This window comes from Diabrotica virgifera, chromosome 1 (genome assembly GCF_917563875.1).
Source record: "Diabrotica virgifera virgifera chromosome 1, PGI_DIABVI_V3a".
Taxonomy (NCBI): Eukaryota; Metazoa; Arthropoda; class Insecta; order Coleoptera; family Chrysomelidae; genus Diabrotica; species Diabrotica virgifera.
In genome coordinates, this window is record NC_065443.1 from 242,984,735 (window position 1) to 243,002,467 (window position 17,733).

General features: G+C 31.8%; 1 protein-coding gene across 6 annotated transcripts in view; it reads right to left on the reverse strand.

Moving 5' to 3' along the window:
- Positions 1-17,733, reverse strand: part of LOC126883113 (Ig-like and fibronectin type-III domain-containing protein 2) — a 1,605,319-nt gene that overhangs the window by 73,122 nt on the left and 1,514,464 nt on the right. For 5 of the 6 annotated variants that reach the window (XM_050648360.1, XM_050648367.1, XM_050648361.1 and 2 more), the window contains 3 exons: positions 10,512-10,667; positions 9,117-9,287; positions 6,173-6,412 (listed from right to left, as the gene is read on the reverse strand). In XM_050648360.1, coding sequence (XP_050504317.1) covers positions 6,173-6,412; positions 9,117-9,287; positions 10,512-10,667 — 567 coding nt within the window. The remainder of the gene's footprint in view (positions 1-6,172; positions 6,413-9,116; positions 9,288-10,511; positions 10,668-17,733) is intronic. The other variant, XM_050648382.1, reaches the window with a different exon arrangement.

Consider the following 17,733-nt stretch of genomic DNA (forward strand, 5'->3'; position numbering starts at 1 on the left):
CACTTTCCCCCGTCGTACGCCTCTGGTAATAGCCATAAATGTTTATTTAACATAATTTAGTAGGTTGTATAGTACCTATACTTCCTGCCAAGTATGAAAAAGATACGTCGAATAATTTTAAAATGCTGAGCAAAAATAGTTTTTAAATTTTTAGATAAAACACCCTGTAACTCAGTAAGGAACCACATTTTATTTAAGTGTTTTAGGTTAAATCTTCGTATTTTGTGCTAAGGTTTCTCCAGTTACTATATGGACAATTATTAATGAAACACCCTGTATACGTTTATTCAAATCAATAGTTATTACAATTTACAGTTTCAGTTTATTTACAATAAAATAAATGTAAAAAAAGTCTTCAAAGCATAAACATGCTTGTTGACTTAATCTGTCTAAAATTGTCAGGTCTATGTTTATTGTTTGTTTTACAAATCATTATTTTATTTTTTACAGTTTCTAATCTAATTTCTATATTTTTTTATCTAGTATAATTTAAATTTATTAAATTGTTACAAAACTCCCTTTTTTTCTTTCACCCAAGCTGTAACTAATTTTTTATACAAATAAAATTTTTTGATATTTTTTATATTTATGGGCAATTAATTGTATATTCTTGGAGCAAACTATTTAATTGACTTTTGCGTGATTGTTTTTAAAGTGTAAAGACATTCGACATTCAATTTTCATCTTGTTTCATAATTTGACACTTTTACTTTGGAATTTTATCTTGAATATCTATGAATATTTTTAAGTAGCTCTAAGCAGAACAATTGCCGAACATCAAGAACTTTAGTTTCATGAAAAAGTTGGTCTGGCTGAGGGATAGGTTTTCCGTTTTCCATATAATAGTTTAAGAAACCATTTCTGAGTATTTTGAAGGGTCACCAAAATCCCATATAAAAGATGAGATTGCACTAGAGACAGGTAAAGCATTTTGAGCTGTTTAATATCCAAAAACTCTTTTAAATAGCGGAAGTTTGGTAGCAGTTCTCGTATTTTTTTTATAATATTCTTTATTTGTAAGTCCCATTTAAGGTGCCTGTCAAATAAAACTCCTATAGTTATTTATAAAACAGTTCATGAAGTATGCTTTTTGCGAACGCACGCGATGTTTAGAGCACGAAAAGTACTTCACGCACAATTTCATACAATATTTTATCTATGATGAACAAATAAAAAAACTGTAACTCTTCGTCACTGAAATTTATTTTTATTCTACAATTTTTAGAACTTTGACATTTAAAAATTCTAACTTCTTTCAAACCACAAAACTGTCAAAACTTTTGTCGTAATTTATTGCTCATTATGCCATCACCATGACAACGCGAAAGTTAAGGATATTTGATTACATGAAAGTGTGTCAAAAACAGTGCGAAAAATAAGTCCCATTTAAAATACATTGTTTTTCACGCACACTTTAAACACTTCACGCACTGCTATCTATAATGACAGTCTTCACAAACTAAAAACTTATACATAATATGACATAGAGTAGATAAAATATTTTTTACAGTGATGAGCACGCTAATAACCGGCAAAATAGCTCAAAAGATGGAAAACATAATACATTTCGAAACAAAAAGAGATGAAACTGGTGGAGGTAGAAATTATCGTTATAAACGTATTAATTAACAATGCATTACATAGTTTCCCACCTTTAGACGTCTGTGACAGGAGTATTTTATAAAATTCTACTGTCACAGTGACGGTTGTCATACTCCTCTGATACGTATAAAGGTAGGAAACTATGTAATTTAATGTTATTTTAGACGTTTATAACGATAATTTCCACCTCCACTAGTTTCATCTCCTTTTGTTTCGCAATGTATTATGTTTTCCATCTTTTGAGCTATTTTGCCGGTTATTACTGCATACTCTGCTTTAAATGTTTGTTGTTTTTTATCTATTTTTAATGAATTAAAAGTTGGCAGAGAATTTTTATATATTGCAAAAGGTATATATTTAGTTTTTTCATAATTTAGTGTGAGTTTGTTTATTTGCAACCATGTTTTTATAATTTTGAAGCCTTGTTCTGTTATAATTTTAAGATCTTCCCAATTTTTGGCCTTATAAAAAATTGCGGTATCATCAGCAAAACTAATTATTTTTCCAACAATTTTTAGTTTGAGCATGTCATTAACATAGAGTGTAAAAAGTAAAGGGGCCTAAAACGGTCCCGGTAAAAACGGTAAAACGGTAAAAATAATTAATTACTTTAGGATCACTTTTGACACCATCAATTTCTACAAATTGTTTTCTTCCAGTTATGTAACTTTTTTAGTAATGTAAAAACCGTCCTCTCAGACCATATTTCTCAAGTTTTTTCAACAAGATCTCGTGAGATATCGTGTCAAACGCCTTAGAGAGATAGACGAATATGCATAAACTACGTTTATTAAACTCAAAAGTTTCTGATATTTGTGATGTTAGTTTACAAATAGCATCTTGTGTCAATTTTCTTTCTCTAAAACCGTATTGGCCATCCGATATTATACTAAACCCATTCAAAAAACATACTAATCTATTTTTTAAAATTTTTTCAAATATTTTGGAAAAATTAGATAACAAAGAGACTGGTCTGTAGTTAATCACGTCTTCTTTATTTCCTGTTTTATACAGAGGTTTGATTTTGCCTATTTTCAGACATTCTGGAAAGCAACCATCTTGAAAACATGCATTAATGAAAAAAGTTAAAGGAGTAATAATTTTTTCCTTAAGTTTTCTGATGGTTTCTGTCTTGATCCCATCCCAGCCAGGAGATTTTTTGTTTTTTAAAGATTGTATTGCATTTAACACTTCTTTTTGGTCAACTAGATACAAGTACATGCTGCTTTCTATCCTATCTATTTCCTCAATCTGGTCATTACAAATTGGTATTTTTTGTGCATACTTTTGTCCTAATGTACTGTAATGTGTATTAAATTCATTTGCATTTTTTTTGTCATTTATTATGTCTCCTGGTTTGTTTTTAACCGATTCAATTTTTGTATTTCCTTTTATTTTTCCGCACAATGAATTAATTATATTCCAAAGTGATGAAGAAGAGGTTTTATTTTTTTTTCAATTCTGTGTTTTGTATAATTTCTGTTTGCAGTTTTAACTGAAAGTCTTAATTTATTTTTATAATCAGTATATCGTTGTTTTTTTTAAGTTATAATGAGCGCAACATTAATGAAATAATTACACTTTTATAACAAGAAATTTTTTATAATAAAACGTTTTTATTATTTACAGGAGAGAATATAAAATAATTTGACGATATAAAATGCTTAAAATTCCAAAAACTACACTATAATAAAAAAGTACTTTTTATAATAACACGGTTTTGTTATATACAGGACACAGCATGTTTCGAAAGAATAAAATATAAATTTTTAGTAGGGGTATTAACTGCTAAAATTATATGTAATTCCAAAAATTACACTAGTATAAAAAAGTACTTTTTTATAATACCACGGTTGTTTAAAACGGTATAATATATAATATTTATATATAATAATTAACTTAATAAAATATGAATTTTAAGTACAGTGGAACTCCGTTAAGTAGGCCTCCGATAACCCAGAAATCCGGCTAACTATTTCATCAGACAAAACAAATAATATTTTCTCACTTTGACCAAATCTTTTACCAAGAAATAAACAATACTGTATACAACTGTACGTAATTTTGATGTACTGTGCTTATGTATTTCAGGTTCTTGCAATTATAATGGAGTTTATCTGTAAGTATACCGTGTTTGATTAATTTTTACCATATTTTACGGCTAACCCAAATTTTCGATAACCCGGATCGGTCGCGGTCCTGATTAATCCGACTTATCGAGGTTCCATTGTATATCAACTATTAATTATTTATTAAAAAAATTAAAAAACGATACGCAACAGCCGTGTTCAAATGCCACTGCACTGACCCACCATCAATTTGTAGATATCGATTTATTAACGTACTTTAAAATATCAGTGCATTAGTCACATTTTTAAAATAGTTTGAAATAAAAGAAATCGATTTATCCAGGGTGATTGATTAGTGGGGTAAAGCTCCGTAGATCCGTTATAGTAATATATAGCAATAAAAGTTAATAACAAAAATTGTAGCCAACTTTGATTACAGATTGATAATTAATCAGTAATCGTAAATTGTCAGTTTTAGACAATTCAGTCATGGCTAACCTAAAATTTGGATAGATTTAGGCCCGTAATTAATAATTTGCTCTGAAAAATGAAAATATCTCGAAAACTAATAAATTTAGACATAGGGAATGTTATATAAAAATTAAAGTACGGTAATAGTACTTTTCGATAGTGATATAAAATACAGGGTGTTTCGTTTAAAATTACTGAGAAAATAATGTACTTGCGTTTTGACTCACCCTGTATTCAATATAAAGAAAATTAGCAATATCGATCATTTATGAAAATTTCGACAATAAATAAAAAAATATGGCATCAATAAACCATTGCCGTTGTGCTTATTTTTATTTATACAGGGAGTTAAATTTGTTACGATTTTCATATAAAATTGGTTATAACTTTGTAAATACCCTGTATAACATACTAAACCTTTATATTTCTGTAATCGAAAAGTTAAGAGGAAGCAGTAGCGATCAACAGGTAGCAAAAACGCGTTCCAAGATTGCGGCTGTTATTTTGAATATTTTTTCGAGATATTTGGCACACTTATTCGTAACATAATAAAGAATGGCGGCACAGAGCCCAATTTGAAAGATATAATAATATGTGAAAATTACTCTGTAATGAAATACAATATTAAAAAAACGAGCCTGTACCTCCATTAAGAAGAACAAAAAATACACTTTCTTCAAATAAACTTTTTTATCCCATGCATACATTTTGTGTCATTTTGGAACTACTAAAATTTTTTATTTCATTAGTAGTTCCAAAATGACACAAAATCTAGGCATCGGATAAAAAAGTTTATTTGAAGAAAGTGTATTTTTTTGTTCTTCTTAATGGCGGTACAGGCTCGTTTTTTTTAATATTGTATTTAATTACAGAGTAATTTCCACATATTAACATATTTTTCAAATTGGGCTCTGCGCCGCCATTCTTTAATATATTACGAATACGTGTGCCAAATATCTCGAAAAAATATTCAAAATTACAGCCACAAGTTTGGAACGCGTTTTCGCTACCTGTTGATCGCCACTGTTTCCTCTTAAAAAGCTTTCAAATATAAAATAAAATACAGGATGTTCCATTTAAAAAAAAACATAACTTTGATCTGCCACTATGTTATCGAACACCCTGTAACATTCTAACTAATTTTTTAATGTGAAATTCAAAGTTGGCTACAATTTTTGTTATTAACTTTTGTCGCTATCCATTACTATAACGGATCTACGGAGCTTTACCCTACTGATCAATCAACCTGTATAATAGCAGTTAAATATTGCATTGTTAGCCAGTTCTAAGCTATTCTGGAAATTTCAGGTACCTAGGCAGCCTAGAACTATTTTTAAAATGAATTACAAAATTTGCAGAGACCGTGACAACAACCAAGCCAAGAAATAAAAACATTTTAAAAAGTAGGAGCCTTCGAAATGGACCTACCGACGTATATTACGTACATCCTGGACCGAGCACGTGACCAACAGGGAGGTATTACGCCAGATAGGTAAGGATAGTGACATAGGAATAACTACAAAGAAAAGAAAATTGGTATATTTGGGTCACGTTATGAGGCACAGTAAAAAAAGAGTACTTCAGCTAATTATCCAAGGGAAAATAGAGAGCAGAAGGGGTCCAGGGAGGAGGAGACACTCGTCGCTCCAAAATTTACGGTAATGGTTCGGATTTTCATCTGCCAAACTATTTAGATCTGCCGCAAACAAAGTCAGAATAGCCATGTTAATTGCCAACTTTCGGATCTGACAAGGCACGTGAAGAATTACAATAAGTTAATTGGCTGAAATGAGATCGGTGTGAATTATTAATATGGCTCCTATACAAAAAACACATTTCTTGAATTTTAGTATTTTATAAATAGCATTTTCATCAACTCACTCGTTCATCCTATAAATCCACAAACTTAAATAAATTTTATATTTTCTACAATGATTTATTTTTACTGTACTACTTTATTTTACTCTAGTGATATTTAGTTTAAACGTTAGATTTAACAATATATTATAATATATCCATGATCTACATACCAATTCCTTCTACAATACATGCCAACGTTTGCTCAGTGTACGAAGAACAGGAAAAGTGAGTTTTAATATTATCGGTGATGGCTGTATATTCTCCTCTGCAGACATCTTGACATATATCAGGCACCCTTTCTTGTATACAGCAAGGAACATGATTTCTACCATCAGCCATGCAGCTAACAATTGATGGAAAATCTGTTTCGCATTGTTCAGGATCTTGTCCAGTCGTTCCTGAAAAATGATCTAAATTTTATATGCAAATATTGTTGTAAAATTAGGTAGAGTTCCAGAATGGCCAGATTAGTACAATTAACTATTAAGGCCCTCTCCAATGTTAAAGCTCAAGATTAGTATTTTTAAAAACATTGTTATTAGCCCAGGCGGATTAGGTGCCATTTTGAATTTAAAGGAGAACCGTTTTTGCTCAATATCTCCACCATTTTCAAGTTTTGCTAAAAATTGGTTAGGACTGAAATTATTGCAAATGTCATTTCCTACAATTTATTTTTTCCAAAAATTTGATAAAATACTAAAAGTATTAGAGGACCTAACATAATGAATAAAAAAACATAAAATGGAACAAGAAGAATTTAAAGTAACACAAAAAGAATTTAGAAATAAAATTATGAATTTAAAACTAGAAAAATAATATTAAAAAGAATATAGAGAAATAAAAACAGAAATTAGACCAATAAATGAAAAATTAAGTTGCTGGAATCGGCAAAAAGGAAAAATAATGTAGTAATACAGGATGTTAATTTGGCTTTAGTTGATCCAGTAGAATTAGTCAAAGAAATGAAAAAAATTACTCAAGAGCAGCTGAAAATAGATGGAGAAAAATAAAAATAGCAAGAAAAATTGGAGACAACACTCAATGATTAGAATTATATAATTACAATTCTGTTAAAAACGAATAATTATAAACAATGACAATAAATTGCGAAAAATCCAAGAAAATAAAACATTTGTTAACGACGATATCAATAAAAACGTTCCAATAGAATCCGTACAGATTAGGAAAAAACCCAAAGAATAGAAGCGAAAAGGTAAATCTGTCAAAATTTGATTTTTAAATCTACACAAATATAAACAAACTTGTTAAGAACTGGTTGTCAAAATAAAAAATGCGAACATAAATATCAGAAATAGTAAATGCAAAGCCTGGAGTATGAGACAATTAGACCTTATAAACTAAAAAACAAAAATATCACTATTAATTTCCAACAAAGAATGAAAGAAAACTGTATCAATGTAGCAAAAAGAATATAGATATCTAGAAAAGACGAACAATGGGATATACTTAAAAAAATTATTCATACAGCAAAAGAACTGTGTGGTTCGTGTAAAATAAAAAACAAACAGAACGGTAAACAAACGAAATAAAACAAGAAATAAAAAGGAAAAAATTAAAACAATTTTTATATACAAATAGAAAAGATTAGTCACACACGCTAAATAAGCATCATGGAGAGAATTTGGTTCTAAATTAGAATGTAACAGCAATGACAGTCAAAAATTATTTTTTCCACATACCGAAAGAATACTTTTCCTGACCTGATTGTAGGGAGCAAAGTCGTAGTTTTCCTCCCTAGGGAGTAAAAGTACTTTTCCTCCTTAGGGATTAAAAGTAAAAGTGACGTCATTTTATGTCACTGACCAAATATCTTATTGACGTCCTATACAATATTCTATTATCTATTACGTAAGTATTTATACATTTTAACGTTTATTTGTAGAACACCCTGTATTTTGTAGAATGGTAAGAAACAGTAAATTGTAATTTTGGTTTACCAATGTTTACATTAATATTTTGACGTATATTTGACAGTTGACAGTTCTACTGTACCTATTTGTTAGTTTTATGTTGTTATAAATAAATTATTAAAAATGAAAAAATCACTTGTCATTTGAGGAAGGTGGAAAAATCATATGTATATAATAGGAGTAAAGTGCCTTTTCCTCTCTTGAATGATTACTGCCCTCTGCTACGCGTTGGGCAGTAATCTTCATACTCGGGAGGAAAAGTAGCACTTTCCTCCCGTGTTATACAAATAGCTGTTTAAAGTGTTTAAGAATATTAGAAGCAAAAAAATGTCAGATTCAGTAGCAATAAAAATTACAGAAATGGCAATTCATACCGAGAAACTTGAAATAATGGCGAGATAAGAAGAATATTTTAAAATCCTACTAGATTCTGATAGGGACAGTCATAAAAATCTAAGTAATGATATAAATGATAGAATCGAATATTGACGAAACCGCTTTATTTAGGACAAATTGAGAGAGAAGCAACAAAACGATTAAAATATGGTAAATCTCTCGGAAATGATAAAAAATTTGAAAAATAATGCTATAAATTTGTTAACAAAACAGAAAAGGAAGAAAGGGTACCAAGAGATTTGCAATTAAGTCTTACAGTGCCAATACATAAACGTGGGACATGCTTATGTATTTACACTGTAACAAACACTATAATAACTACAAAGGAACGTTACTTAGAATAATAACTAAGCTGTACGAAAGAATACTCTACTGCAAAAGAAGAAATACAATGGGATTATGTATTATTCAAACTAGAAGTTACTAGAAACGCACCAAAAACACGTGAAAACCTATACTTGGGATTTGTTGATGTGGAAAAAACCTTTCGCAGTGTACCAAGTTCCAAAATTTGGGAATGCCTTTGCCTGGGCGATAATTGCAAACAGCGAGAAAATATAGAATATAATCGTAATATATGGATTAATCTGTTAACAGAACGTGGTATGACAATGAATAATAAAAATTCCAAGGTAATGGTAATATTCAGATATTGTTACAACAAAAGCACACTGAAATAGCCAATATATTTTCTATAAATTTAAAATCACTAAAAATTGTAAAAGTAAAAAGTATACCCATTGAAATAGTTAGTATCTATATAGTATATAGAAAATAATGTACTCACCCTCTAGAATACTTTGTATATTACAGAATCCAAGACATACAGTTGAAACGTTTTTTGCCACACAACAGTCTGTGTAATTGTGATTTTTGCTGCTTAGTTGCCGTTGGTCTTCTCCTGATGAAGAAGGGTCAGTTGTTGTGTAATTAGGGGGCAGCATGGACTTTGATAACACTAGAATAAATTGTGCTATTTAGTATAATATATTGTATTAGTTATAATATAAACCATAAAATAAAATATCTGTTAAGTTTCTTCCGGTAAAATGCCAAATCTCTGTTTTGGTGAAGGAGAGGTTCCTCCACCAAAATTTTAAATGAAAAGAATACACAAGATATTATTTTGAAGTCTTTCGCATGAAAAGGATCCAAGCCACAAAATCATAATATAATAAAATAATATGTACCAGATAGTTTTATTTGAAAGTATTCGAATCAAGACGATACAAGACTAGCTACAACATTTAGTTACTAATGGAAGCGTTCAAGGAAAATTTTGATCCTGAAATACAAAAACGAGGGCTTAAAATAAACGAAACAAAAATGAAGTAAATACTGAACAAAAACGCAACGTCAGATGATACTATTCATGCACAATACTTCTTACCAAAAAAGTAGCTATTATCAAGGAGTAAAAAGTAAAACCACCTAATTTAAGGAAGTTAAAACTTATACATTAATAAATTTGTAGTAATGTTTCTTAATCTTATATACTTTGTATTTAACAAATAATTTTTCCACCTACCTCTACCGAAAGTATACTTTTCCGGACCTGATTGTAGGGAACAAAGTTGTACTTTTCCTCCCTAGGGAGGAAAATATTTTTCCTCCCTAGGGAGGAAAAGTAAAAGTGACGTCATTCATGAAATATAACTTATTGACGCCCTGTACAATATCTATTTTCTATTACGTAAGTATCTATACATTTTAACGTTTATTTATAAAACACCCAGTATTTTTCATAATGGTAAAAAACAGTAAATTGTTATTTTGATTTAACAATGTTTACATTAATAATTTGACTTATATTTGACAGTTGACAGTTATAGTGTACCTACTGTTAGTTTTAGTTTTAATAAATTTTGTTGGTTAGTTACATAAATAAAGTAAGTAAAAATGAAAAATGACTTGTTATTAATTTGAGGAAGGTGGAAAAACCATATGTATAACATGGGAGTAAAGTGCCTTTTCCTCCCTTGAATGATTACTGCCCTCCGCTACGCGTCGGGCAGTAAACTTCATTCTCGGGAGGAAAAGTAGCACTTTCCTCCCTTGTTATACAAATAGCTATTAATCTATATATGAAGCAACCTTTTAGAGTTTTCAGTTTAGGGTTTCTTTTTTGCCTAAAGTTTTTGATTCCATTTCCATTTATATCTGATACACTTCATATACTTACCGCTAAGTTTATGAAAACTTCGAACCGTAGGACTACTATTAACTTCGCAGACATATACTCCAGAGTCTGTTGGTTTTGAATTTTCTATAACTAAAACCCAGACGTCTCCTCCTGATGGTAATTCCGTTATACCGTCGGGTGTTTCTGATATGGGATCTGAAAATAAAAATTTAAAATAAATGTGATGAAAGTAGCTACATTGGAAAATATGAAGACGAAAATTGAGAGATTTGATTTTATAGATAGGTAAGTTTATTTTAAATATTTATGTATACAGTAAGTTTATCATAGAACCCTTCGTCCAGTGGCGGCTCTTACCACTTTAAGAAGGTAGTGCCACAACTCGGGTAGCCGCCAAAATTTTTAGTGTCGGATTCACGATATTGTCAAAAAAAGGTATACTGACAACAAAAACTATAAAAAAAATATGCGCGGATACTTTTATCTTATGTACATATCTTAAGTTTATTGATCTGAGGTGCCAAGCAATTGTCCAACATTGATCAATACAGTTCTGTAAATTAATTAATAATAAAAACCTCTTAACCTACCACCAGCATTTACTGCTGATAGTGCTTGAAAATTGTTATTACGATTTAGTCTCTATTTACCAATTTATAAAAATAATATGTACTATCCACAGAGAACGGCAGTTTTCACCAGTGGCGCACAACACCCCTACATGCGACACTATATATACACGAAATTTTCGATTTTCTAAACCTGACTGAATTTAAACTTGGGCCAAACCCCATCTTAAAGTTTAGGAAAAGACTCGTCCATTCATATGTCAACCATCAATTTTGGTCCAAGGGTGTGGATTTTACGGCCCTTCCCATTTAATGCCTGTTTTTCGTTCTCGTCCCCAAAACTCCCAAAAATTTCAAAAATTTAAGCCCGACCTTTGCGGCTTCTGATAGCACAGATAATTACCTTTCCAACGCATGTTAAATTTTGAAAATCGGTTATACCATTCAAAAGTTATCGAGCTCAGAAATAGACTCAATTTTTATTTAAAAAATGGAAAATGTTTGTGGATATGTATGTATGTATGTATGTATGTATGTATGTATGTATGTATGTGTGTGGAAAAGTTACACCGATCTGAATAATTTTTTCTGTGTTTCAAGAATGTGTGAGGGCCGATTCAGAACCGGTCTAATTTTTGACTTCTGACTACCCTTAAGCCAGCTAGAGGGCTAGGTAGATACAAAATAGCATATTTTTTGGGCGTATATATCTTAGGTTTAACAAAAGACAGGAAAACCGCAAATACACCAAATCAATAGGGTTGAGTTAAGCTTTTAAATGGCGCATAAGCGATCAAGCTGAGACATACACACTGCTCACCATAGCCAAAAAACTGAAAAATTAAACTTTGAAAATTTTGGTTTTTCGACAATTACTCAAAATTTCAACCTACGAATTGCGCCAATAACTGAGCGTTTGTAGAAGGACTCAGGACGCGTCTAACGGTGTATACCTCATATCTGGGAAAATTCGAATTTTTAAGTTATCGGCTTCATAAGTATGATCAAATCTATTTCTTATGGGAAAAACGGGTTTTCAAGCTCAATAATTCCTGTAATACGTTCAGTTATCACACTCGATCTTAGATGCATCAGATACTACTTGTCAATACGTTTCAAATTCATGTTTGGTGATCAACATCAGGTAAGCCGTTCAGAAGTTATAGAGCTCCAAATGTATAATTAGTCCAGGAACTGTAATTTTTCACTTAGCAATTTTTACAGAATGGATAGATTTGTTTGAAAATTTGACAATAAGTAGTGGATAGTCCAAGGATCAAAATCTATATGATGCAGAAATACGCTTTTACCATGGGGTGTGACAACCAACCTCATCTCGAGGGTGGAAATTTTTTATTATATTTTGACCGCAAATGCTGGTAAAAATATTAATTATAAGCAAAAAATGTTCATTATAAATTTTTTTCATAAAATTAATAGTTTTCGATTTAGTGGTTATCGAAGCTGTTAGTTTTATATCGAATAAATTACCAGAGACCGGCAGTTCCCGCCAGTGGCTCAGAAATACACCCCCCTACACGCGACACTATTATTTGCACGAAATTTTCAATTTTCTAAATCTGACTGAATTGAAAATTGTGCCAACTCCCATCTTCAAGTTAAGAAAAAGACTCACCCATTCATATGTCAACCATCCATTTTATTCCAAGGGTGTCGATTTTACGGCCCTTCCTATTTAGGGTCTGATTTTCGTTCTGGTCCCCAAAACTCCCAAAAACTTCGAAAATTTAAGTCCGACCTTTGCGGCTTCTAACAATACTGATCATTACCTTTCCAACTCATGTCTAATTTTGAACATTACCAGAGAAAGGCAGTTCTCGCCAGTGGCGCACACCCACACCCCCCTACACGCGACACTATATTATTCACGAAATTTTCGATTTTCTAAATCTGACTGAATTGAAAATTGGGCCAACTCCCATCTTAAAGTTCAGAAAAAGACTCACCGATTTATATGCCAATCATCGATTTTGGTCCAAGGGTGTAGATTTTACGGCCCTTCCTATTTAGGGTCTGTTTTTCGTTCTCGTCCCCAAAATTCCCAAAAATTTTAAAAATTAAGTCCAACCTTTGCGGCTTCTAATAGAACTGATCATTACCTTTTCAACGCATGTCTAATTTTGAAAATCGGTTATACCATTCAAAAGTTATAGAGCTTAGAAATGTGACTCAATTTTTATTTAAAAAAGAGAAAATGTTTGTGGATATGTATGTATGTGTGTTTAAAAGTTAAACCCATTTGATATTTTTTCTCTGTGTTTGAAGAGGGGGTCAGGGCCGATTTAGAACCGGTGTAGTTTGTGACTTTTGACCACCCATAAGCCAGCTATAGGACTTGGTAGGTACAAAACAGCATATTTTTTTGGGGTATATATCTTCGGTTCAAGAAGAGACAGGAAAACCGCAAATACACCAAATCCATAGAGTTGAGTTAAGCTTTTAAATGGTGTCTAAGCTGTCAGGATCAGACATACGCACGGCTCAGTATCGCCGAAAAACTGAAAAACTAAACTTTGAAAATTTTGGTTTTTCGACAATTACTCAACATTTCAACCTACGAATTGCGCCAATAACTTAGCGTTTGTAGAAGGACTCAAGACGAATCTAACGGTGTATACCTTATATCCGGGAAAGTTCGAATTTTTAGGATATAGGCTTCATAAGTATGATAAAATCTATTTCCTGTGGGAAAAACGGTTTCTTAAGATCAATAATTCCTGTAATAGCTTCAGTTATCATACTTGACCTTAGATCCATCAGATACTACTGGTCAATACGTTTCAAACTCATGTTTACTGATCAAAATCGGTTAAGCCGTTTAGAAGTTATTAAGCTATAAAAGTATAATACAATTAACGATTATTCCCGAAATGGTTTATGTAGTTGTAATGGTTACGACGCTAAATTTGATCTGGCAACGGGCAATCCGATTTCATTTACCGGCCATCTCAATATTTTTGTTTAAATCTATTTCGAATAGAAAAAAATCTAGTGTACATTCGATAGATACTAGATTATTTGGGATATAATGCAACAAAGGTGACCATTTATAAAGCTTGACGTGTAATAGGTAGTGTGACCAACTCCAATTCAGTCGAATTCGGGACAAAGCTGAAAAAAATACTTAAAATCCGGGACGTTTCAATGAAAATCGGGCCATGTTTTTCAAATATAGAACTTTAATATCATCATTTTATTGATAATTTAACATTTTTATGTTGACAATGATATTTTTGTTGGGATTAAGCAACAATTGATTGTAATTATAACTACATTTTTCTTAGTTTTTGACGTTTCGACTCCCAATCCGGAAATCGTTCTTAAAAAAGGAAATTTTTTATGTTGTACTAGTATTACAAAGAGCACTGAACGCTAGAATGCTGGAAAAAAGACCGGTTGGAAAGCCAAGAAAGGGCTGGGAAGACACAGTAAACAGCGACGCACAAGCACTTTTAGGAGTCCGTGTATGGAGAAGAGCAGCCACACACAAACAACAAGGGTGGAGGCAAAAAATAAAGGAGGCCAAGGCTCAATATGGGCTGTAGCGTCGTAGAAGAAAAAAAATTAGTACCTACATATTACATTCCAGACATTGTCGACTTTTTTGCGTCCCACCAATTCAATTTAATGTGAATTCTTAAAAGAATAACGTATTCAAAATTTCAAAATAAAATTTTACCAAAACGTTGAAAATTCGGATGGCCCAGAAGCCTTGTCCGGGACAGCGGGACACGACTTCGTAATTCAACACTAGTAATAGGGGAACATTGCATTCAACTTCATACATTTAATTTATAAATAACTTTGAAAAACTCCTGATACAAGAATAAAAAACCGCTAAACGCCGTAAAAATGAGTGGCGCATAAAATATTCCAGCTACAAAAGATCTGATATGAATATTACGTGGCGCGAAAATGGATTTTCATTTGATGCAAAACAAAATTCTAGTTTTATTTTAAAAGATTTTTCCATAATATTTGCTAAATTTGAAGTAAACGCGCCACAAAAGAGTTTTAAAATGCAAACTGTATCAAAGTTACTCTTTTGTGGCGCGTTTACTTCAAATTTAGCAAATATTATGGAAAAATCTTTTAAAATAAAACTAGAATTTTGTTTTGCATCAAATGAAAATCCATTTTCGCGCCACGTAATATTCATATCAGATCTTTTGTAGCTGGAATATTTTATGCGCCACTCATTTTTACGGCGTTTAGCGGTTTTTTATTCTTGTTTCATTATTCACACACATGCACAAATTTTTGTAATGTCACTTTTAAAGTTTACGATATATGAAGTTCATTCTTCTATATTTTGGTTGCAAAGTTTTCAATGACTTTATAATTAAAATTATCAATACAATTTACAAAATGCTTTTCTGCAGATAGCATATACATAAAACACTAGGTTTCGATGTAAACATCGAAAAACAGCTTTCTGCTTCAGATGTTGATATAGGAATGGTAACTAAAATACGTAAAAGTTTAATAGTTTCTTCAAATGTGCTTTTTAAACCTTCCCTCTACAATAAAACCGATAGCGAAACAGCCCCAGAGGTAGTACTTAATTCGTCTCGCTAATACAGTACCTACTTCTAATTCAGTTTTAAACCGGGTTTTGCTTAAAAATTAAAATTTGACATAAATAAATTAGAAGCAACTAAATGTCCGGAGAAGGTAGGCCTTTGAAATATCTGGTACTTTGAATAATATGAACCTTTAAGTCGTCTAATTCGGCGCTAAAATTGACCAGCTCCTTAAATATGCCTCTATTTTCTGAATTTTCTTTTTCGTCGTGACCTCTTAAAGCTAACTCGAAAGCTCCACAACACCTTATAACATTTGTAATTTTTTTTCTAGCGAAAAACCACCAAAAAAATTTTTAAAATACTAATCTTTATTGTCAATTAATAAATTAAACTTAAGAAATAATCAAAATATTATCAAAATACCCACGATCATGATGCACTAAAAGTTTAATTATAAATACAAAAACTTTTTAACAGAAAATATACATAATAAAAGCGACAAACCAGCACGTAAAGAAACTCAAAATAAATAGACCTGGCTTCATACCCTCGTGCCTGGCACAGAGATTCTAATGTTAAGGTATACTAATAGTCCAATATAGCTCTTTCTCTGTCACTCACATAGAATGCTCGTAAAATCTTTCTCTCTTTAGTCGTGCCAGTACTGACTTCGGCGCGAAGGAGATTTTCCTGTCGAATACTCTCCGCTGTCGGCAGGGATTGTATTACGCCCATAGTTGCCATATTTTATATAATTTATGAAGATCAAAAGAAATACAAACAAAAAAATTAACAGAAATTAAAAAGTTTTGAAGATAAAAAATATGTTTATGGATAGTTAGCAAGGTAGTGCCATGGCTCTATGGCACTACCTCACGGGCCGCCACTGCCTTCGTCGTATGTTGAAATTATTCATATTTAAAATTTAAACTTATAATTTATTTTCAGAATTATTTTTTTTTATTTCGAATTAACGTGTCTCCACATCTTTGCTCATTGACATGGGAATAAAGAATTACAAAAGTACAAAGTTATGACTATGTATTTTTATTATGGACACTTAAGTACAGAGAAAAACAATTACCGAGTATGTGAATTAAATTTTGTTAAACAATTGTGTAGTCGTTAGGAAGTCTATTACGCTCTTGAGTAGGCTTAAAAAGTTCAGAATTTCTTTTAAATTAAAAATGAATAACCATTTTCAATTTTGTTGCAAAACGAAAATACAGCCGCATCGTATTCTAGTCAAATCAGAGAGTGCAGCAAGCACCTCTACCGGTTTCGAAACTTATTAGTCTCTCATCAGGAGGCACATATGCTGCTCTCTTTGATCCAGTCAAAACAAATCCCGGCGTGCAGTTACGGATTGCAACGAACGAAATGGCATAGATGCCCTAGCGGCAACTGCTAGCAAAAGACTAAGTTTTCACGCTAATGGCATATAAAACAACATAACGTTACTCTACATCCCACCAGACTGAAAACAATGGGAACCTTATCTGGTTACACCTCCGAGGCTTCTACAATTTGCAAGCCATGCGGATGCTGAGACTAAGGAAGATGATGGAATTTTAGAGTAGAGTAACATTATGTTGTTTTATATGCCATTAGAGTGAAAACTTAGTCTTTTGCTAGCAGTTGCCGCTAGGGCATCTATGCCATTTAGTTTGTTGCAATCCGTGACTGCTCGCCGGGGTTTGTTTTGGTTGGATCAGAGAGAGCAGCATATTTGCCTCCTGATGAGAGACTAATAAGTTTCGAAACCGGTAGACGTGCTTGCTGCGCTCTCTGATTGGACTAGAATATGATACGGCTATATTTTCGTTTTGCAACGAAATTGAAAATGGTTATTTATTTTTAATTTACATGTTTACTCTGATTGGAATACGAAGGGAACCATTCTCGTTGGAACTTTACCGTGCTGAGCAGATGGGACGTGAATTATAATTTGTAAAATTCCCTCATCTTCCTTAGTCTCGGCATCCGTTTGGCTTGCAAATTGTAGAAGCCTCGGAGGTGTAACCAGAGAAGGTTCCCATTGTTTTCAGTCTGGTGGTATGAAAGTAACATTATGTTGTTTTATATGCCATTAGAGTGAAAACAGTCTTTTGCTAGCAGTTGCCGCTAGGGCATTTATGCCATTTC